This window comes from Alternaria arbusti (genome assembly GCF_024043155.1).
Source record: "Alternaria arbusti strain BMP 1465 chromosome Unknown scaffold_5, whole genome shotgun sequence".
Taxonomy (NCBI): Eukaryota; Fungi; Ascomycota; class Dothideomycetes; order Pleosporales; family Pleosporaceae; genus Alternaria; species Alternaria arbusti.
Window position 1 is genome coordinate 1,207,279 of NW_026249945.1, and position 17,495 is coordinate 1,224,773.

At 52.4% G+C, this 17,495-nt stretch overlaps 8 protein-coding genes across 8 annotated transcripts; 2 read left to right on the forward strand and 6 right to left on the reverse strand.

The window, feature by feature from the left end:
- Positions 1-215: 215 nt before the first annotated feature.
- On the reverse strand, positions 216-493 carry J4E86_004914 (uncharacterized protein; the record flags this gene model as incomplete). The annotated part of the gene is made up of 2 exons (XM_051445451.1): positions 216-304; positions 352-493. The coding sequence occupies 2 exons, from the start codon at positions 491-493 to the stop codon at positions 216-218; spliced, it is 231 nt and encodes a 76-aa protein (XP_051303548.1).
- Positions 494-1,258: 765 nt separating this feature from the next.
- Positions 1,259-2,257, reverse strand: J4E86_004915 (uncharacterized protein; the record flags this gene model as incomplete). The annotated part of the gene is made up of 2 exons (XM_051445452.1): positions 1,259-2,080; positions 2,129-2,257. 2 exons carry the CDS (start codon positions 2,255-2,257, stop codon positions 1,259-1,261), a joined length of 951 nt encoding a protein of 316 aa, XP_051303549.1.
- Positions 2,258-2,603: 346 nt separating this feature from the next.
- J4E86_004916 (uncharacterized protein) lies at positions 2,604-4,355 on the reverse strand (the record flags this gene model as incomplete). Its single annotated transcript, XM_051445453.1, has 1 exon — positions 2,604-4,355. The coding sequence occupies one exon, from the start codon at positions 4,353-4,355 to the stop codon at positions 2,604-2,606; it is 1,752 nt and encodes a 583-aa protein (XP_051303550.1).
- A 2,633-nt stretch (positions 4,356-6,988) lies between these two features.
- On the reverse strand, positions 6,989-8,260 carry J4E86_004917 (uncharacterized protein; the record flags this gene model as incomplete). Its single annotated transcript, XM_051445454.1, has 2 exons — positions 6,989-8,114; positions 8,169-8,260. The coding sequence occupies 2 exons, from the start codon at positions 8,258-8,260 to the stop codon at positions 6,989-6,991; spliced, it is 1,218 nt and encodes a 405-aa protein (XP_051303551.1).
- A 323-nt stretch (positions 8,261-8,583) lies between these two features.
- Positions 8,584-10,541, forward strand: J4E86_004918 (uncharacterized protein; the record flags this gene model as incomplete). Its single annotated transcript, XM_051445455.1, has 5 exons — positions 8,584-8,608; positions 8,677-8,708; positions 8,760-9,941; positions 9,990-10,254; positions 10,306-10,541. 5 exons carry the CDS (start codon positions 8,584-8,586, stop codon positions 10,539-10,541), a joined length of 1,740 nt encoding a protein of 579 aa, XP_051303552.1.
- A 756-nt stretch (positions 10,542-11,297) lies between these two features.
- Positions 11,298-12,337, forward strand: J4E86_004919 (uncharacterized protein; the record flags this gene model as incomplete). Its single annotated transcript, XM_051445456.1, has 2 exons — positions 11,298-12,022; positions 12,076-12,337. The coding sequence occupies 2 exons, from the start codon at positions 11,298-11,300 to the stop codon at positions 12,335-12,337; spliced, it is 987 nt and encodes a 328-aa protein (XP_051303553.1).
- Positions 12,338-15,410: 3,073 nt separating this feature from the next.
- On the reverse strand, positions 15,411-15,875 carry J4E86_004920 (uncharacterized protein; the record flags this gene model as incomplete). The annotated part of the gene is made up of 2 exons (XM_051445457.1): positions 15,411-15,537; positions 15,592-15,875. 2 exons carry the CDS (start codon positions 15,873-15,875, stop codon positions 15,411-15,413), a joined length of 411 nt encoding a protein of 136 aa, XP_051303554.1.
- A 265-nt stretch (positions 15,876-16,140) lies between these two features.
- On the reverse strand, positions 16,141-17,196 carry J4E86_004921 (uncharacterized protein; the record flags this gene model as incomplete). Its single annotated transcript, XM_051445458.1, has 1 exon — positions 16,141-17,196. One exon carries the CDS (start codon positions 17,194-17,196, stop codon positions 16,141-16,143), a length of 1,056 nt encoding a protein of 351 aa, XP_051303555.1.
- Positions 17,197-17,495: the final 299 nt, after the last annotated feature.

Here is a 17,495-nt window from a genome sequence, read left to right on the forward strand (position 1 = left end):
AGGCCTGATGTGCTACCCTACTCAGACTGAATTCGATGATTGCTCTGCAGCAGCTCATTTTACCACGTCATATGACAAGAGAAGATTGTGTAAAAGGTGCGTGGGGATGGATTAGATGCATTCTACTGATTTGCAAGGCAATATCATTCTTACACTATGTTTGTATGTATGCAGATCGGTACATGTCTCCTTCCGTATTCGAAACGTGTTCTTGACTAAAGCCAAGCCAAGAGGCTAAGTGTTGTAGCTACAGCAAGGACTGTCATGCCAAGCGTATGCTGGCCCCGGTTGATGATGGCGGCGTCTACTTGAGTTAGCACGTTGTAGAGAAGCAGGTGACTAGATGCATACCTTCGACATCGGGAGACTCCGTTGCTTCAGCGCCATCCTCTTCTGACTCAGTGGTGGAAGGCGACGCCTCAGTGGACTCGGGCGTCTGAGTCTCTTGGGAAGTAGACGGTGTCGATGCGATTCCGGTGCTGGATGATGACATCGTTGTAGTCGGACTTGCAGACACGACTAGACACGGCCCGCCAAGGAAAGGGTACGAAGAAGGAGCCATATCGTTGACGCAGTCGAAGAAATCGCTCCCATTGTCTGCCTCACACCACTGAGTGCAGTCGTTCAAGATACGGACCTCGGCATCATCGTTGCAACAGGATGTGATGTTGACATCGTTTGGAGGAACGTTGACTTGGCAGATCTGACCTGTGAGTCCCGTAATGTTGAGACCATTAGGAGCGATACCTGGAGAACAAGACGTGGGTGTAGGCACGGCTACGCTCGATGGGATCGGAACTATTTCCCATGCGGCCGAACTAAGTGTTGATGTCATGATGTTGTGAAAGATGCAGTCTCTGTGAAGAACGCGGAAACGAGAAATGAGCGAAGTAAGAAGGCGAACAGGAAGAGCACGATACGTGGTAATGCTCAAGTATAGCTAGGTAGGTAGCAGCGATGCAACAAACGCGACGTCATCTGTCATACTGGAAGCCGACCGACCCGGAACCGTGTCTTGGTAGATAGCCAAGACAGGTTAAGGCAGAATGAAAATAACATCACCCTTTGTCGTCTCAGTGCATCGCCCACTCTGATGCCGCCTGGGTGCGCGCCAAGAGCGGGGGCGGTTAGCGCGGCACTACTGGCGCCTTCAGGTACCCGTGCCTCTCACACCTCTACTTCCAGTTATCCGGCAACCTTGCGATACGATACGCCCTGTTATAGCGGATAGTGAGCTGCCGTTGAAGATGAAGATGTCTTAGGTCTGATCCCCCTCGCTGAGGGGTCCAGCTACTTCTTGCCTACTCACATCATTGGTGGGTACACCCAACCTACTCAGCACTTCCGCTGGACCAATGTCCGTCCACTTTTTGAACAGCATGCTGTTGGATATGGTAGGCATGCCCATCATTCCAGCAGCATTGGCGCCTATGCCCTCAACGTTACCTGACCGCCTTGGGATAACAGCGATCCATTCTTTATCGAGAATAACGTTATGAGGGCATAGCACTTTGTCCTGATCTTCGGGGATCTTGAGAACCTTCCGACACTTCTTCATGAGACTGAGGTATACCTCCAGTATCGCTTTGCTGTCTACTGCGGCCCCACCGGAAAGCCGTTCCACGAAAACGACGTACGGAATGGCTGTCGTAGTATCGCTTACATCCGGGAAGAAGCGAAACTCGGATTCGCAGGCTTCTGGCTTCTTCATGATCTGCAAGTGCTTATGATATCTGCTGCAGCCAGCATCTTTAGTGCAGTTGTACATGGCGAAATGAGGGCTCGCTGTTGATTGAAGAAACGCCCATGCAGCTTCGATGTCTTCATGATGTAGCCATTCATTTTGCGAACGAAAGGTATCCATCGTAAGGAGCAGGTATTGCGGCCGAAAGACTGGAAATATGTTCAAAGCCAGCATATGGGTATTGTTGATGGTCTTGATCACCTGATCTGGATGACTCCGGAAGATGTCACTACCAGGTCCAAATTTCTCGGGCTCTGGAATATCGTCGTCAAGTTTGAGGACGTCGCTGACTTCCAAGGGCTTTTTGGCCCATGTAGGGCAGATGCGGAACTCGAACTATACTGCTTGTTAGGGATTGTTGATGTTTTAGATGAAGGTACGTACCCGGAACCCCGCGTCCATCACCTGTACTGCACGTGAAGGTCCATAGGCAATGATGCCCATTGCTGCCAGCTTGTCAAATCTGGCGAGAGCATCTTCTTCATCGAAACTGTGGTTCGACATTCCGTTCATCAAGATTTTCGTATTGAAAGGAAAAAGTGAGAATCTTCCTGCAAATTGATACATGCCCCCGCCACGCGAATTGCTTATTGAGATAGGGCCACATAGGTGGCGTCCCTATGTGCAGCATAGCTGCGAGTCGCACAGGCCTACGAAAGGTTGATTGGAGCTAAGGACTTGGCTGCAGCTGAGATATGGCGAGGTGTGGTCTTTATGGCTGGCCAGTCGCGTCCACGGATCTCGGGAAGGTTAGCGCTTATCGTGGCGGGGGTCATCCACACGTAATGACATACCTTCTCGGGTGAACAGGCACTGCACTCGAATACAACGCTCTTCCAACCAATCAATACCTGCTTCACTATGAGATGCAGAACAGTTCGTCCTTCGCATCATTGCCGCCGTGCATCAACTCTCCGTCCATAATGCCGTGAACGTAGCATTCTGTAACCATTCGAAAGCTTTCTCGTTCAGTATCGAGCTGCCGAAGGATGAACGGTACTTCACCCCCAAGTAAAACGCATACTAGATCTCCGGTAGCAAACCCTGAACGCGCGACTCCCATGTATCCGTTACTGGTGATGAACAGATCTTTGTCGTCAAGGATTTGTGCTACCGAGTTAGAGAGTTCCTTCCAGGCGCCCTCCGGTAGGTCGGTGATGGAGCTATCGCTTTCCAGTCGCCAATTAGAATAGGCGGTAAGGTATTTGCATCGGTAACTGTCCGCCACTCGGGCAGACAATCCCGTGCGGTCTGCTGTCACAGTCCGTAACGCTGCATTAGGGAAGGCCTCGCCCGTGTGCCCGTACACATCCTGATATCCCAACTGATCTAGAAAACCCAGAAATTTTGAAGGCGTCAAAAGCGTCTTTTCATCGCCAGTACCTAGTAGCGTGGGGTGTGCTGAGATGACTCGCTTGATGGTGTCGAAGCGCTTGCCTTTTATCGCGAGTACATCATGCTTCTCGTCAAAGCTGACATTTGCGACTGATTTGCCCGAAGCGCGAAACATTTTTCCCGGAAGAAAACGAAAATATCTCTGCATGACACCGGAAGGATGATTGTGCTGCGACCAATCGGGTACCCAGGACGGGAGCTTGAGAGCAGATGGGTTTGCGGAATGACGAGGCTCAATGGTCGAGAGAACTCGCAAGTCGGAACGGATGCTAAGCCAGTGTTTGGCGCAATCGATATACACGCGCTCAACGGGACTCTTATAGTCCACAATCACTCCCTCGGCAAAGCGTTGTGTACTAATTCCCCTTAGCGCATATACTTTGTCTCGGGCATTTTGGCAGAGTTTGTCGCGAGAGTACATGAGCAGTGCCTGAAGATCAACTGCATCATCTCGATCCTTGGATGGCGGACGTTGAAAGTACTTTCGCCAGTTCCCAAGTCCTGTCACATTGATTGCAAGTGCGTGCGGGTACAAGCCGGAGCCGGTAAGTCGACTGAACGCTCGAGAAAACTCTATCAAGTCCATAGACTCATCCCCGCAGACGACGACGGCAACTCTGGCAGCAACAGCTTCTTGTATCACCCATACGCGGGCGAAATAGGGCCGTTCGGCGAGCCTGCCAATAGCCTCCACTCTCTGTTTTCGTGTAGCAAGTAAATCGCGATATGTGACACTGCCGTCCGTAGTCCCGTCGTCTCGAGCGAAGCGTCGTAGGGTATCGAATGCTAGACTCGTGAACTCGTCCGGGTCGCCTAGCCACAACAGAACCCTTCTTGCTTTTGTGTAGATCTCAGTCATTTGCATGACCTGTTTCGACTTTTCATCGTTGTCCCTCTGATTTATGCAGATCGCATCGATCCAGAGCCTCCTAGGTAACGCACCTTTCTGACCGCGGCTGAACTGTCGCAACGCAGCATATAAGTTAGGCGACACTGAGAAGCTTTGGTTGTTCAGCTGGATGTCGATTCGCTGGCCTTCTTTACCCCATGTGTACGATAAAGCCTCATACTCGGGGGCCTCGTCCAGGAAGAATACGTTGAGCGTGCCTCGAATGAAAAGTTCGCCCGGTTCTTCGGATGAGTCGGAGACATGAAGCTGAATGAACCGAGCGGACCTTTTGCCTTCCTTCAAACGGATTGAGTCGAAAAACGCCATGTCGCAAACGCGAGGATTCAAGTTTGAATCAAACAACCGAATGATAGTGGATAGTTGATGAAAGGGTGTTTCCAAACCTTAACAAGATCAGGCTGTAGCAGGTTGAGCGACGAGACTCGAAGGCTGCACATAAAAGTACAACATGCCGCGTGAAGGCTTCGCCCGAGGTGTCAAAGACGATTTGATAGGGCTAACTTGGCCACGGCCACGGGGACAGCAAGCCTCACGACATGCGTTGGTCCGCCTTCCACCAATGTCGTTGTCTGCATGCTCCAGGCAGGCCGCCGTACAATCTACCTTGGCAATCGCGGACGAATCGTTCGTTTGCAAAACCATCATGTGAAGCCTCAGCCTTTGTGGCTTTTTTGTGACCGGAATACAATATAATGTGAGTCTGTCGCCCGAGACATTCGCTCCCGTAGCTCGCGTCTCGTTGTGCGCCCGTAGAATTAGCCCAGTAGTCGAGGCTAGCTTTGATGGTATCCTAGGGGCCTATAGTGCTACATTACAAGATGCATCTGAAAGAATGGCAGTAGCAATATGGTGACTAACTCCGCGGAGCAAGACATTGCGCTAGCCTAGGTACACATTAGCCATACATGCGCGTCAAATCGCAACTTGATGTGTGGGATAGTTATGCCGGCGTTGCAGGTCAGCTAGCCGAGACCGCCTGAGAACCATTTGCGGGCCGTGGATGCAATTTCGACCTAAGAACTGCGCCCGAATTCACCGATCATAGGTCGTCTGAGTTCAGCTGACGCACATCAATCCAGCCTGACGGCATTTTGTCCTTCTCTTCCTCTTGAATGCACTTCATCCAAGGTGCCGATACAACAACTCAGCACCATGCCTTCGCTAAACGTGCCCTTATCGGAGATCCAAGACTTTATCGTCAGCCTTGCTAGACAATGTGGCCAGATCATTGTAGCGGCAAACCCTTCGAGCTTCGACAACCTGTCCAAAAAGAATAGTATGTCGATAGCTCTCAAAGGCAGAACATCGTATTGGCTAATACTTTTCAGCTGCCGATATTGTGACGGATACCGACAAGGCTGTGGAGACGCTGATATCGCGCTCGTTAGAGGCGAAGTACCCCATGTTTGCCTTCATCGGGGAAGAGACGTACACCTCCGGTACTCCCATCACCAACGCCCCAACTTTTATCGTTGATCCAATCGACGGAACATCAAACTTTGTTCATGGGTTTCCAGCGGTGTGTGTTTCGATCGGCCTTGTCGTAAAGAGACAGCCCACAGTTGGCGTTGTCTACAACCCGTTCTTGGATGAACTCTATACCGCAATCAAAGGCTGCGGCGCTTTCGTTCATCGAGGGTCAAAGTCGGAGAAACTTCCACTTAGCAATAGTCCATTGAATGGGCTCGGCCCTGCTTGTATCGGAATTGAATGGGGTAGCGATCGCGAAGGTGTCAATTTTGAGCTGAACTTAAAAGTCTTCACGACTCTTGCTAGAACCAAAGCAACCGGCGGGCGATTCGTTAACTCGCTCCGCTGCACCGGTTCGGCCGCGATGACGATCTGCAGGATTGCAGCAGGACAACAGGACATATTTTGGGAGTGTGGGTGTTGGGCATGGGACGTCGCTGCGTCATGGTGTATCCTGAACGAAGCTGGTGGGATGATCGTGGATGGACATCCGGGTGACTGGTTCCCACCCATTGACAATCGAAGATACTTAGCTGTCAGACCGGCGTCCAGTGGACAGAAAGAGATTGTCGAGGAGTTTTGGGAGGTTATTGGAGACGATCGGTCAACTTATGGACCAAGCTGAGACCATCGTCACTACCCGAAGGCAAAAATGTTTCCAGTAGCAACATCGCAGTGTAGGACATCGATGTCTGGAGTCTCGAAAAGTATCCGCGATGTTCGTGTCGCATAGTCAAGTTCTAGATAGAGAAGATGGTAGTGGGGAAGGAGTCAGATGTACAGTCGTCGCTTCCCAAGTGCCCGAAAAGTGTGGGTCTGCATCTAAAGCTAGTGAAGTCCGCAACGGTTACAGTTTACGGGCCGAAGTGCCACCGATGATGTGCATTAGGTGTCTACTTATATTGAATTAGTGTTCCTAAGCAGTGTGGCCTTGAGGTGAACTTTCGGTGGTGTCTCCCTACGTATATCCCCAAAACGCCCATTCCTTCACATACGACCATAGGATCATGAGAATTAGGCTTCCCGTCCGCTCAGCCATATACAAGCATGATACCGGCGCATTAGTACTCGGGTGGGTGACCACCGGGGAATACGCGCTGTTGTATGTTTTTGCACTTTTTTGCGTGTCGATGGCAGAAAAGAGGAATTTTTTAGCTACCGTGGTGTCATAGTCGAACGCGACACTAGGGTGACTGGCAGCAATGAGCTGCCCAGGTGTACGAGGATAAGGGTACTGACTTGTTGATTGTAGGGCTGGTCTATGTTCTTTGTCGGTTGCTCCTGCGTGTGCCTTCGTGCTTCACCGTGACCACTGGTTGCTCTCCGCTGTTGTATGTTTTGACCTTCTATTTACCACTCCGAATAGCAAGGACCTTTTTTTGCTCGAGCGATAGAGTCGTGGAACGTGACACTATAGTGACTGGCAGCCGTGGAGATGAGGTTATTGCCGTGTTGATTGCAGAACTAGTCTAAGCTCGTTGTCGTTTGCTCCTGCGAGTTCCCTCTTTTTTCACTATCACGGTCGGCTCCTCGGGCTCCTTCTTTATACGCTTCCGCTTGACAACCTCCTTCTTGACTGTCTCTTCCAGAACAATGTCCTCTTCCTCCTTCTTTATTGTGACCTCCTCTTCCTTCACCTCGACCTTCGCAACGACCCTATCCGAGAATGTCTTTAGGTCCGCCGTGAACAAGACGGAATGCGCCCATCCAGCTTCTTTACCCCACAACTTCCGAAACAGGTTTCCAATGGCAGCGTACGTAGCAGCAGTCAAGCTACTATGCTTGCCCTTGCCGAACCTGTAGTCTTTCTGTGCAATCTGCCAGACATGGGTGTCGACGGGTACAGACTCGGACCAGCCGAGCCCGAAGAGGCACACACAGTCTGCGACCTTTGGACCCACGCCGTGGAGGGCAAGGAGCTCCTCATGTGCTTGCCGGTATCCTTCTCGACCACCTTCGAGCATCTCTCCGGCGGGCTTCTCTTCCATGCCAAACTGCGGACACTCTGGATTGCTCAGGTCCTCCAACCACTTCAAGCCTTTGTCCTCGGAGACCATTCGAGCAGTCTTTGCGATGTATTTAGCGCGGTATCCAAAACCAAGCTTCATGAGATGCGCTTCGACGTCGGGGCCTGAGAGGGCATCGGGTGTGGGGAAGTCGTGGTAGGGTATGTCGTCGATGGTGCCTATATGTGGTCCGTAGTGCAAGCAAAGATTGTGCACCATGCCCGATATGCGACTGATGTTGTTGTTGCTACTGCATATGAAGCCGATGAGTGCCTCCCAAGCGTCCTGCCGCAGAATCCGTATGCCTGTGAATTTGGGCGCGCGCTTCTTGAAGTTGGCGTCGGAGGCTGCCCATTGTTCATATAACTGGCCAAGATTGGGCGCGAGGTTGAAGTAGTGTTTGATAAGAGCAGCGGTATCGTCTTCTTCGGGGGCGACCGAGGGAGCTTTGGAAGGAGGTGGCGTAGGGAGAGCGGTGGTGACAGGCGGGTACGTGGCGCGATAGTGGAGATATTCGGCATCCTGACGGAGGGACAGTATGCGACCATGGAGAGCCATTGACCACACGTCATCAGCTGACTTGCGCCATCTGGTCGCAGGTTAGGAAATGTTGCGACTCGAGTACTGAGGCAGGGAAAGATACCTGAATGATTGTCCACATCGCAAAGTCGTATTGATGCATAGCTCAGTGAGGCTTGTAGGCAGCTTGTGCCACTCAGCAGCGCGTAAAGCCATTGTCGTTATAGTCGCGGTCTGCGCCAGGAGTGAATGATGCATCATGGTCTGGCCTCGGTGACAGGGGTAAGGCGCCAAGGGAACGGCGCGCTAAGGCAGGCCCCGACTTTCTCTCACACGTTTTCCGCGACGGCAACCGCAACCTCCGCACAAGCATCGCGTCCTAGAGCCGGGACTGTTGCGAGTTGCTGATTCATCCACTGTTTCTTGATCAGATCTGCTAATTGCAGCTTCTCTCGCCATCTCACCCCCGACAGCAGCAGCATCTCACGCGGCTGAACACACGACGGCGCAAGAGCTCCTAGCAGCCACAACCGCCCACCATGAACGGCGATAGCTATTCCAGAGGTAAGCGAGTCTATCAGTACACGTACTGACTAGTGCACAGCTCCCAGAATCAAGACTAACAAAAGCAGACGGTGGCCGATCAAGCGGATCGCGCAACTACGTGAGTGCCGACACTCGTCGCGACAAAAGCGAGCGTACGCTGACTGAACAGTCCTCGAGAGATGACCATCGCGATCGCGGCGAACGGGGCGACCGTGGTGGCGACAGGCGCCGCCGTCGCTCCCGCTCCCCACGCCACGGCGGAGGCTCCCGCCGCGACTACGAGGTAGACACGTACTCTTCCAGCCGCGACTACCGTGAGCGTGAGCGCGAAGACACATACGCCCGCCGTGAGCGGCGCGATGACCGGGGCGAGCGTGGAGCAGAGCGTGGTGCCGAGCGCGGTGCCTGGGGCGATTCCTACTCCCGACGCGACCGACCTCGAGGAGGAGACCGCGACCGCGACGACGACCGTGGCCACCGACGGGAACGCGGAGACCGCAACGAAAGGGGCGGCGACCGATTCGGAGGCGAAGAGCGCAGAGGCGGACGGGGAGGACGCGATGGAGGCTTTGGCGGCGGACGTGATAGGATGCGTGCTCAAAAAGAGGAGTCTCCGCCATTCAACAAGCCGCGCGAGGCCACACCAGACCTTACTACCTTCACAAACATCCAGAAGCGCGAGCGTCGCATGACGCAATGGGACATCAAGCCTGCAGGCTACGAGAACATCACCGCTGAGCAGGCCAAGCTGTCGGGCATGTTCCCGCTGCCGGGAGCTCCTCGCGCTGCGCCCATGGACCCGTCCAAACTCGCCGCCTTCATTTCGCCCTCCGCAGGAACCGCCACCGCTGCCGCCCTCGCAACATCTGGCGCGAAGCAGTCGAAGCGTCTCTATGTACACAACCTGCCCCAGGGCTGCACTTCCCAAGAGATTATGGAGTTCTTTAACAACCAGCTCAATGGTCTCAACGTCGTCTCTGGCAACGACCCTTGCCTGTCTGCCCACATCGCTACCAGCAAGGAATACGCTGCATTGGAGTTCAAGGCAGCCGAAGACGCGACCCTCGCTCTCGCTATGAACGGCATTTCCATGCGCGATGACGGAGGCGCACCTGATAGGTCGGGTCTGTCTATCCGCCGTCCCAAGGACTACATTACTCCCACCGCCGACGAGAACGCATACCCGCCTGGCGATGAAGTTTCGTCTGTTGTCAAGGACAGCCCAAACAAGCTGAGCATCGTCAACATCCCCACCTACATCGAGGAGGAGCAGATTCGAGAGCTCGTCGAGACCATGGGCAAGCTCAAGGCCTTCACTTTGGTCAAGGACACCGGCACCGACCAGCACCGCGTAGGCATCCTCCTAACCCACTGAAGCTACTGAACTAACACAGCCCAGGGTATTGCATTCTGCGAGTATGCTGACAACGGAGTCATCGACGCCGTTATCGAAGGTCTCAACGACATCCCACTCGGCGATGGTAACCTCAAGGTTTCGCGCGCAACTGTCGGACTTCAGCAGACGACTGGTCTCGACGGTGGAGTTGGCGCCATCTCAATGTTGGCAGGAGCCAGCGCTGCTGAGAACCACGAGCACAGCCGTGTCATCTGCCTGATGAACATGGTCACCTCGGACGAGCTGCTCAACGATGATGAATACGAAGGTAAGCTCGGCAACATCACATGAAACATTGCGCACTTCTAACATCGAACAGAAATCAAGGAAGACATCGAAGAGGAGTGCGGCAAGTACGGACCCATCATCGAGACCAAGATCCCCCGCCCCGCCGGTGCCCGCGTCAACCTCGGTGTTGGCAAGATCTACATCAAGTACAAGGATACAGAGTCTGCCCAGAAGGCTATCAAGGCGCTTGCCGGTCGTCAGTTCTCGCGGAGAACCGTTGTCGCGACAGAGTTTTCTGAGGAGGGCTTTGACGTTGATGCCTGGTAGATATGAGATTGTTTGAGTTGCGCGTTCGACTTCTTCGGGTTGGTGCAGTTGCACGCCATTATTGCCGCGTTGAGGAGTACCAAAAAGGGAGAGTGAAGCTCAGCATTTGTACACTAATTTGGTTCCAGGGGATGTTAGCATGCCCATCGCTGAGATGGTGCAAGGATGTACGAGGATGTACGAGGATGTGATCGTATCTTGAATACCTAGGCTAGAGCGCCAGATTGCGCTCAAAGTACCCTTGCCTAGATATCACATCGCATTGTTATTGTACTCGATGAATATGCATTGTGAACACTGTACACCGACGAGAAAGTGGTGTCCTTAACCCGCCACTGCGGTACTGTTGGACCGCCCGTGGGATGATGAAGAGGAGCTAATTCCGTGTTAATGCCGTAGCTGCCGTCGCTAAGCCCGACGCTACTGAAGATCAGAGAATCGTTTGGTCCGTCGCGGTCCTATGTGGTTCGTCGCACTCCACTGTAGCTTGTTTTGGCGTGAGTCTCAAGGATGCTGCCCAGGAAGGCCTGGAACTCGGTGAGATCATATCCCAAGAATATACCCTCTCGGTGCGGGACGGAGAGATTGAAGGCGAACCCCCGCGTGCCGTCAAGGTGCGCGCTTGCCCTAGTCAAGCGCGACCTTCAAATCCACCGTAATATCACGACGTTAAAAGCGCAAGAGCGCCCTCAACATCGAAAAGCTTCATCACCTATTCAGACCAATACCTCCCACGCTCGTAGCCCAACAATCATCATGGCAAGCATCAGGCGCTTCTTCTACTCCCAGCTTTTTGTCACACCACCCAAGCCCACCGGCGACCTAACTGGCAAGACTGTCATCGTCACTGGCTCTAATGTCGGTCTTGGGAAGGAAGCCGCACGCCACTTCGCCCAGCTCAATGCCTCTACTGTCATTCTCGCCGTGCGCTCCATCGAGAAAGGCGAGGCAGCGCGCAAGGATATCGAATCGACCACAGGCCGCAGCAATGTAGTCAAAGTCATGCAACTCGACATGTCATCCTACCAATCCGTTCTCGATTTCGCCCAGAAAGCGAGCAAAGAGCTGGAACGAGTGGACATCGCAGTTCTCAACGCCGGCGTAACCCGCGCCGCGTGGGAAGTTTTCGAACAAGACGAGTCTACCATTACCGTGAACGTCGTTTCCACCTTCCTGCTGGCCTTTGCCTTGTTACCCAAGCTCAAGGAGACGGCGAGAAAGTTCAACACCAGACCCACGCTTACCATTGTGAGCTCCGAGGTGCACGAATGGGCCACTTTCGACGAGACGAAAGCACCCGAGGGAAAGCTCTTCGAGAGACTGAACGAGAAGGTCGTTGATGGGAAGGCAGTTAGCCTGAACAACCGGTATCAAGTTAGCAAGCTACTGGAGGTACTCTTTGTCCGCGAATTCTGCGAGCGATACCCCGAGTCGCAAATCCCAGTCACCGTCAACCTTGTCAACCCTGGCTTCTGCCACTCGTAAGTTTACTGTCTTCCATTTCACTGTCTCTCTTATGCTAATCCTTTGAAAGCGAATTCGGTCGCGAAAATGGAATCGCCCTCGCGATTGCACGCTTACTGCTTGCGCGGAAAACGGAAGTCGGATCGAGGACTCTCACGCACGCTGGTATATCGGGTGTTGAGACGCATGGGAAATATCTCCTTGACTGTGACATTACTGAGCCGAGCCCGTACGTGCGGAGTGAAGAGGGTAAGAGGGATCAGGAGAGGGTTTGGAAAGAGTTGACAGCGAAGTTGGAGGGTATTAAGACTGGGATTACAGAGAGCTTTTAGGGCGGTGATACAATGAATCAAAATACCCCGTGCTTCGAGTCCGGCTGCCTAGAAGTAGATTTATGGGCCTTATATAACAAGTATCGATCTACGCCTTCGCTAAACACGCGGCTACTTCCGATTCCACCAACATACAAAACCCCTCGATCGATATCAACTATCGCAGATGGCTAGCGGTATGAATGATTACCCTGGTAGCCTGCCCGTTCGAGTATATGTCAAGGCTAATGAGAACATGAAAGAACTCAAGTTGAAGCAAGCAACTTCCGCCGCTCCGGGTGTCTCTGCGTCCCGACTATCTCGCTTCGAGCTTTTGCCTCTCGAGATCCGCGAAATCGTGTATGAGCTACTTGGATTTCCAATCCACTGCCAAGCAGACAGATGTAAGCGAGTATCTTACGCGTTGAAGGGCAAGGCTTCGGATAAGTTTCACTGGTTCAAGGCCACAGTCACTCGTTACGAGTTCCGTGAATGGTATACCGCGCTATCTGATACCCGGCTTGACACCGGGTTCAATATTAGCTATCAACATCATCCGTTGCTGAAAGATGTCAAGATTTGCGATGTAGTAAGTGCCCCAAGGTCCATTGACGAACGAGTGTATTCTAATCGCCTTCTAGCGATTTACCGAACACCACAAAATAGAAACTGCGCTTCTCTTTGTGAATAAGACGATCCGAGCCGAAATCATCGATACCATGTTTTCGAAAGTGGAGGTGGCCTTTGGTTTTCACCTCAGCGATGGTCCTATCCATTTGAGCAGGCCTTATCAAGGTGCATGGAACTGGAGCGCCGACGCGCCTAGGTAAGCGGGTTCTGTCGTCTTTACAGCGACGATTTGTTTCGTACCTGACATCTACAGGGAATACAACCGAATGCGTATACCCATCGAGGATTTCCGTAACCTTACAAAGGTAGTCCTGACCATCGATATCGGCTACTCTTGCTCGGGAACTCGACCCCAAATACTAGCAAGACAAGCTCTATCCGTCCGCTTCGTTGCCCAGCACTGCTTGCAACTCGTCACTTTCGAGATGACGCCCCATCTTCCTGGTTGTTTTGGGGATTTGGGACCCAGTTTCTGGGATCGAAAGTCAATCGTTGCGGCAAAAGTTGTTCGACCCCTGGTAAAGGCTTTGACGTATATGAGTGCGGAGTGTAAGTTTCTTGAAGTCATTAAGATACCGAGGGCGATATCCTATGTACTCGGTATGAATACTGAAGATCGTTGGCCCTACTTGCATGGAGCGGTATGGCATGAAGTGGCTCTCAAGGAAACTTCGCCTTGGTTGAGAAAAGAGGCCGTGAAAGCGTGGGCTAAGCGTACACTGCACTTGCTAAGAACCGAGGGGCCAATTTGGGATACAGCGATGCTTTGATGAGATGGCATGTGCGTAGATTGAGGGTATCGCCATGAATCTTTTTCGATCGCGATACAGGCTCGTCTGAACTCTGGAAATTCTCAACCGCAGTGAAACACATTCATTAGCACAGCTCCCAAGGCATACTAGTGAGCTCACAGATGCTTTCTTAGGGTTGCTAGGCGCGTTCAAGCTTCAGCCACTGACGCACGGAGCTCACTCCAATTCATGTACACTTGTCTGGGCATATCGGCCGCCTGGGCTAACAGGCCCGCTAAGTTCCCACTCCCACCAGTTCTACGCTTACGTGCTCAATCGAGAGCTCAGATTCATAGGAATGACCACCCGTATGGATACAGACTACCCCGTCGTGCCGATCCGAAGATATCTCGATGCTGTCGAAGACATGGCCGTACCGTCTAGACGCACACAAGGCACTAACCGCGCATATACTCGTCCACCCTTGTCCCCGTTCGAGCAACTTCGGTTGGAGATTCGTCAAGAGATATATGGATGGCTCGGCTTCCCTGTCGCTGGCAAATTATGGAAGTACATATTAACGAAGCGTGGCCGTATGCGTGTACGCTCGACCATACGATATTTTCGCTTTCCAAGGTGGGATTTGACTCCGGAGGGGTCACACGATGTCAAGTTTGCAACTGATCATCCAGCAATGGATCGTGATTGGGATCGCGCGGAACAAGTAAGTAACACGAGGGTATGTCGTGTATTACTAAGACTCTACAGCGATTTGGGTGGCTATCCGAATTGCTGTCCGTCTCGAAGGGCATTCGTTGTGAAACTTGGGACACAATGTTCCAGAGCACCGACGTAGTATTTGGTTTCCAAGTTAGCAGCAAGACTGTTCATTTTAGTGTTCCACAACAAGGACACAGGTACGGCAACGATCGACCGAAGTAAGCTTGCGACAATACTCATATCATTAGTGTTAGAGGCTGACGTTCTAGGGGCTTCTATCGCATGCACCTCAAGGATGAGCAATTTGCCAATCTGACCAGGGTCACTCTCACTGAGAAATGCGGTCATACATATTCCACCGACAACCCTCACCGCAAAGCCAAAGTATCGCCCCGCTCCATACTAGTTCGCCAGGCGCATTCCGTACGATACATCGCAGATCACTGTCGCTTCCTTGTCTCCTTCTGGATACAACCTTACCTCCAAGCCTCCGTGACTTGGAGTTAACGAAAGCGCCGTGGCCTTCGTGGCGTTGCACCAAAGTCTACGGAGGCTCTGATTCGGGCTATCATATACCTTACGGACAAATGCGAGTATCTGGAAACCATCTACATCCGATCCGTGATCGAGGTTCACGAGACGGAGGAATGCTACCTGGATCAGAGGCTGAGCGAAGACTACTTCAACTATTCGTGCAAGTGCCGGGAGCGAGACTACGAGTATCTAGTACCAGAATCGGGTTACGTGGAACGGCTTGAGTGGGTAGAGGATTGGACAAGGTATCACCTTGATTGGTTGCGGATGCAGAACCCAGAGTGGGAATTGTTGTAGCCTCGCAACACTCAACGCAGGTGATGTTGTTGTGTAATATCTCAACATACGTCAAATCCTCGGAGAAAAAGCTATAGCATGGAGCTTCAAGTACTCCTATATACACTCAAACGACTAAATATTCTGAAGAACACTCGTAGTGTGCGCAAGCCTAGTTTCATCTCACTGCCGGTCGCGTGTCCTCACAAATCTGTCTGAGCCGCAGGTCTCGCGATGTTGGTACGCCAAATGTGCGCATTCACTGGGTTTTTCTGGTAGACGTTGACCTCGAAGAACTTGTTGTGAGCCGCACACTTGAAGTTCTTGAACCTAAACTGCTGTCAGTTACGAATAGCGTCAATTCATTGTCTTCGCTGCACTTACGTGTTCACCTTCTCGAAGTCCGCATCAATGAGCCATTGCTCAGTCACCTCAGCGAATGTGCCATCGGAACCGGTAACAAAATATCTCTTGCTATCCAGTGGGCCGTAGTTCGTTTGCTTGACAACTTGGACTGCGAATGTGAAGTTGGTCGCTGAAGGCGCAGTACCAGTGTCGCTTGCTTTGGGATAGTTCCCCCAATCCATGAATGTTTCGAACTTAGATTCGTGGGACAGATAACGGTTCCTATATCCCTGGATATCTGAGCAGCAGAAGATCGAAAGCATTGTTGGCAAGCAAACTGGATATCCGTTATGATGAGCGGTTTCTGTGGCAGGGCAATGAGCTTCGCAAATGATGTGTCGCTCTTGTAGTTGGGCAGTGTTTGTTAGCTACTAATCAACAGCGAATATGAACAAAGAAGGCCCATCACGTGCAGTTTGTCTCACTTGTTACTGTAACTATGGCAGAGTGGTGAAAAGCTAAAGGCTCAATTCGTCTATACTACACAAACTACAACTAAAGGGTATCGTCTCATCTAATCATAAACACCTAGTTCTTGAGCACGTAACGGTACCTGGGAAGGCCCTTCTCAAAGTCAACGATGACATCGTTGGCCTCCGACATAGGCCTGACCTGAACCCAAGCCTTGAGGTTGGTCTTCTTGGCCAACTCCAACATGTCGCGGATGTGCTGCCTGGTACCGATCAAGCTACCAGCGATCTTCAAGTTCTTGAAGATGAGACCCATGGGGGAGAAAGAGGGCAATGGGTCGTCGGGGGCACCGAGCTGAACGAAAGTACCGTTGACGTCGAGGAGGTTGAGGTACTGGTCGAGAGGGAAACCACCGGAGATGGTGGAGATGATGATGTCGAGGCCGGCGGCGTTCTTGTTCATCCAGTCAGGGTCTTCGCCAGTAGCGATGAACTTGTCAGCACCGAGCTCAAGAGCATCGGCCTTCTTGCTGGAGGAACGGGAGATGGCAACGACCTCGTCGCATCCGAGAGCCTTCGCGAAGAGGAGGGCGAAGTGACCGAGACCACCGATACCGACGACACCGACGCGCTTTCCTGGGCCGGCACCGTATGAGACGAGAGGGTTGTAGACAGTTACACCACCGCACATAAGGGGAGCAGCGTACTCTGAAGGAAGACCCTCAGGAATGGGGATGGCGAAAGCGGCAGGTCCACGCCAGTTCTTGGCGTAACCACCCATGGCCTTGTCGCCAGTGCTGTACTTGGCGTTGTAGGTCATGACGAAGTTGTTGCAGTTGCTCTCCTGCTTGGTCTTGCAGGGCCTGCATCCCTCGCAGCAGTCGCTCTGAGCACCAACACCAACACGGTCACCGACCTTGAGGTCTTTGACATCGTCTCCTACGCGGGTGACCTTTCCGATGATCTCGTGACCGACGACGAGGGGGTAGTCTGAGGGGCCCCATCCGGAGCGGAGAGTGTGGATGTCGGAGCCGCAGACACCGCAGTGGCTGATCTCCATCTCGATGTCGGTAGACTCGAACTTCTTGGGGGTGTAGTCACCCCATTGCATGTTGCCGTCGGCGGCGGAGGGGTCATGGGCGACCCATCCCTTAAAGTCTGGTGAGGAAGACATGATTGTTTGGTGATGTTACTGAATGGAGGAAGAGTGATGAGTGGTTGTAAGAGAGGTTAGGTTTGTATGATGAGATGCAGAATCTACAACTACTTCTCGTCAGTCTTATACCTGTACACATTTTCTAGAAGTTTTCCAGCATTTGTAATACATCAACAGACGGTATGAGGTTGCCGTTTCGTTATCCTAGTGTTTTGCTCTTTCGCCGATCTACGCCGACGGCATCGGACCCACTTTGACGACGTTTTTGAGCCTCAAGCGGTGCGTGCACAGCATATCCGTTAAACCCGCCCTCACCG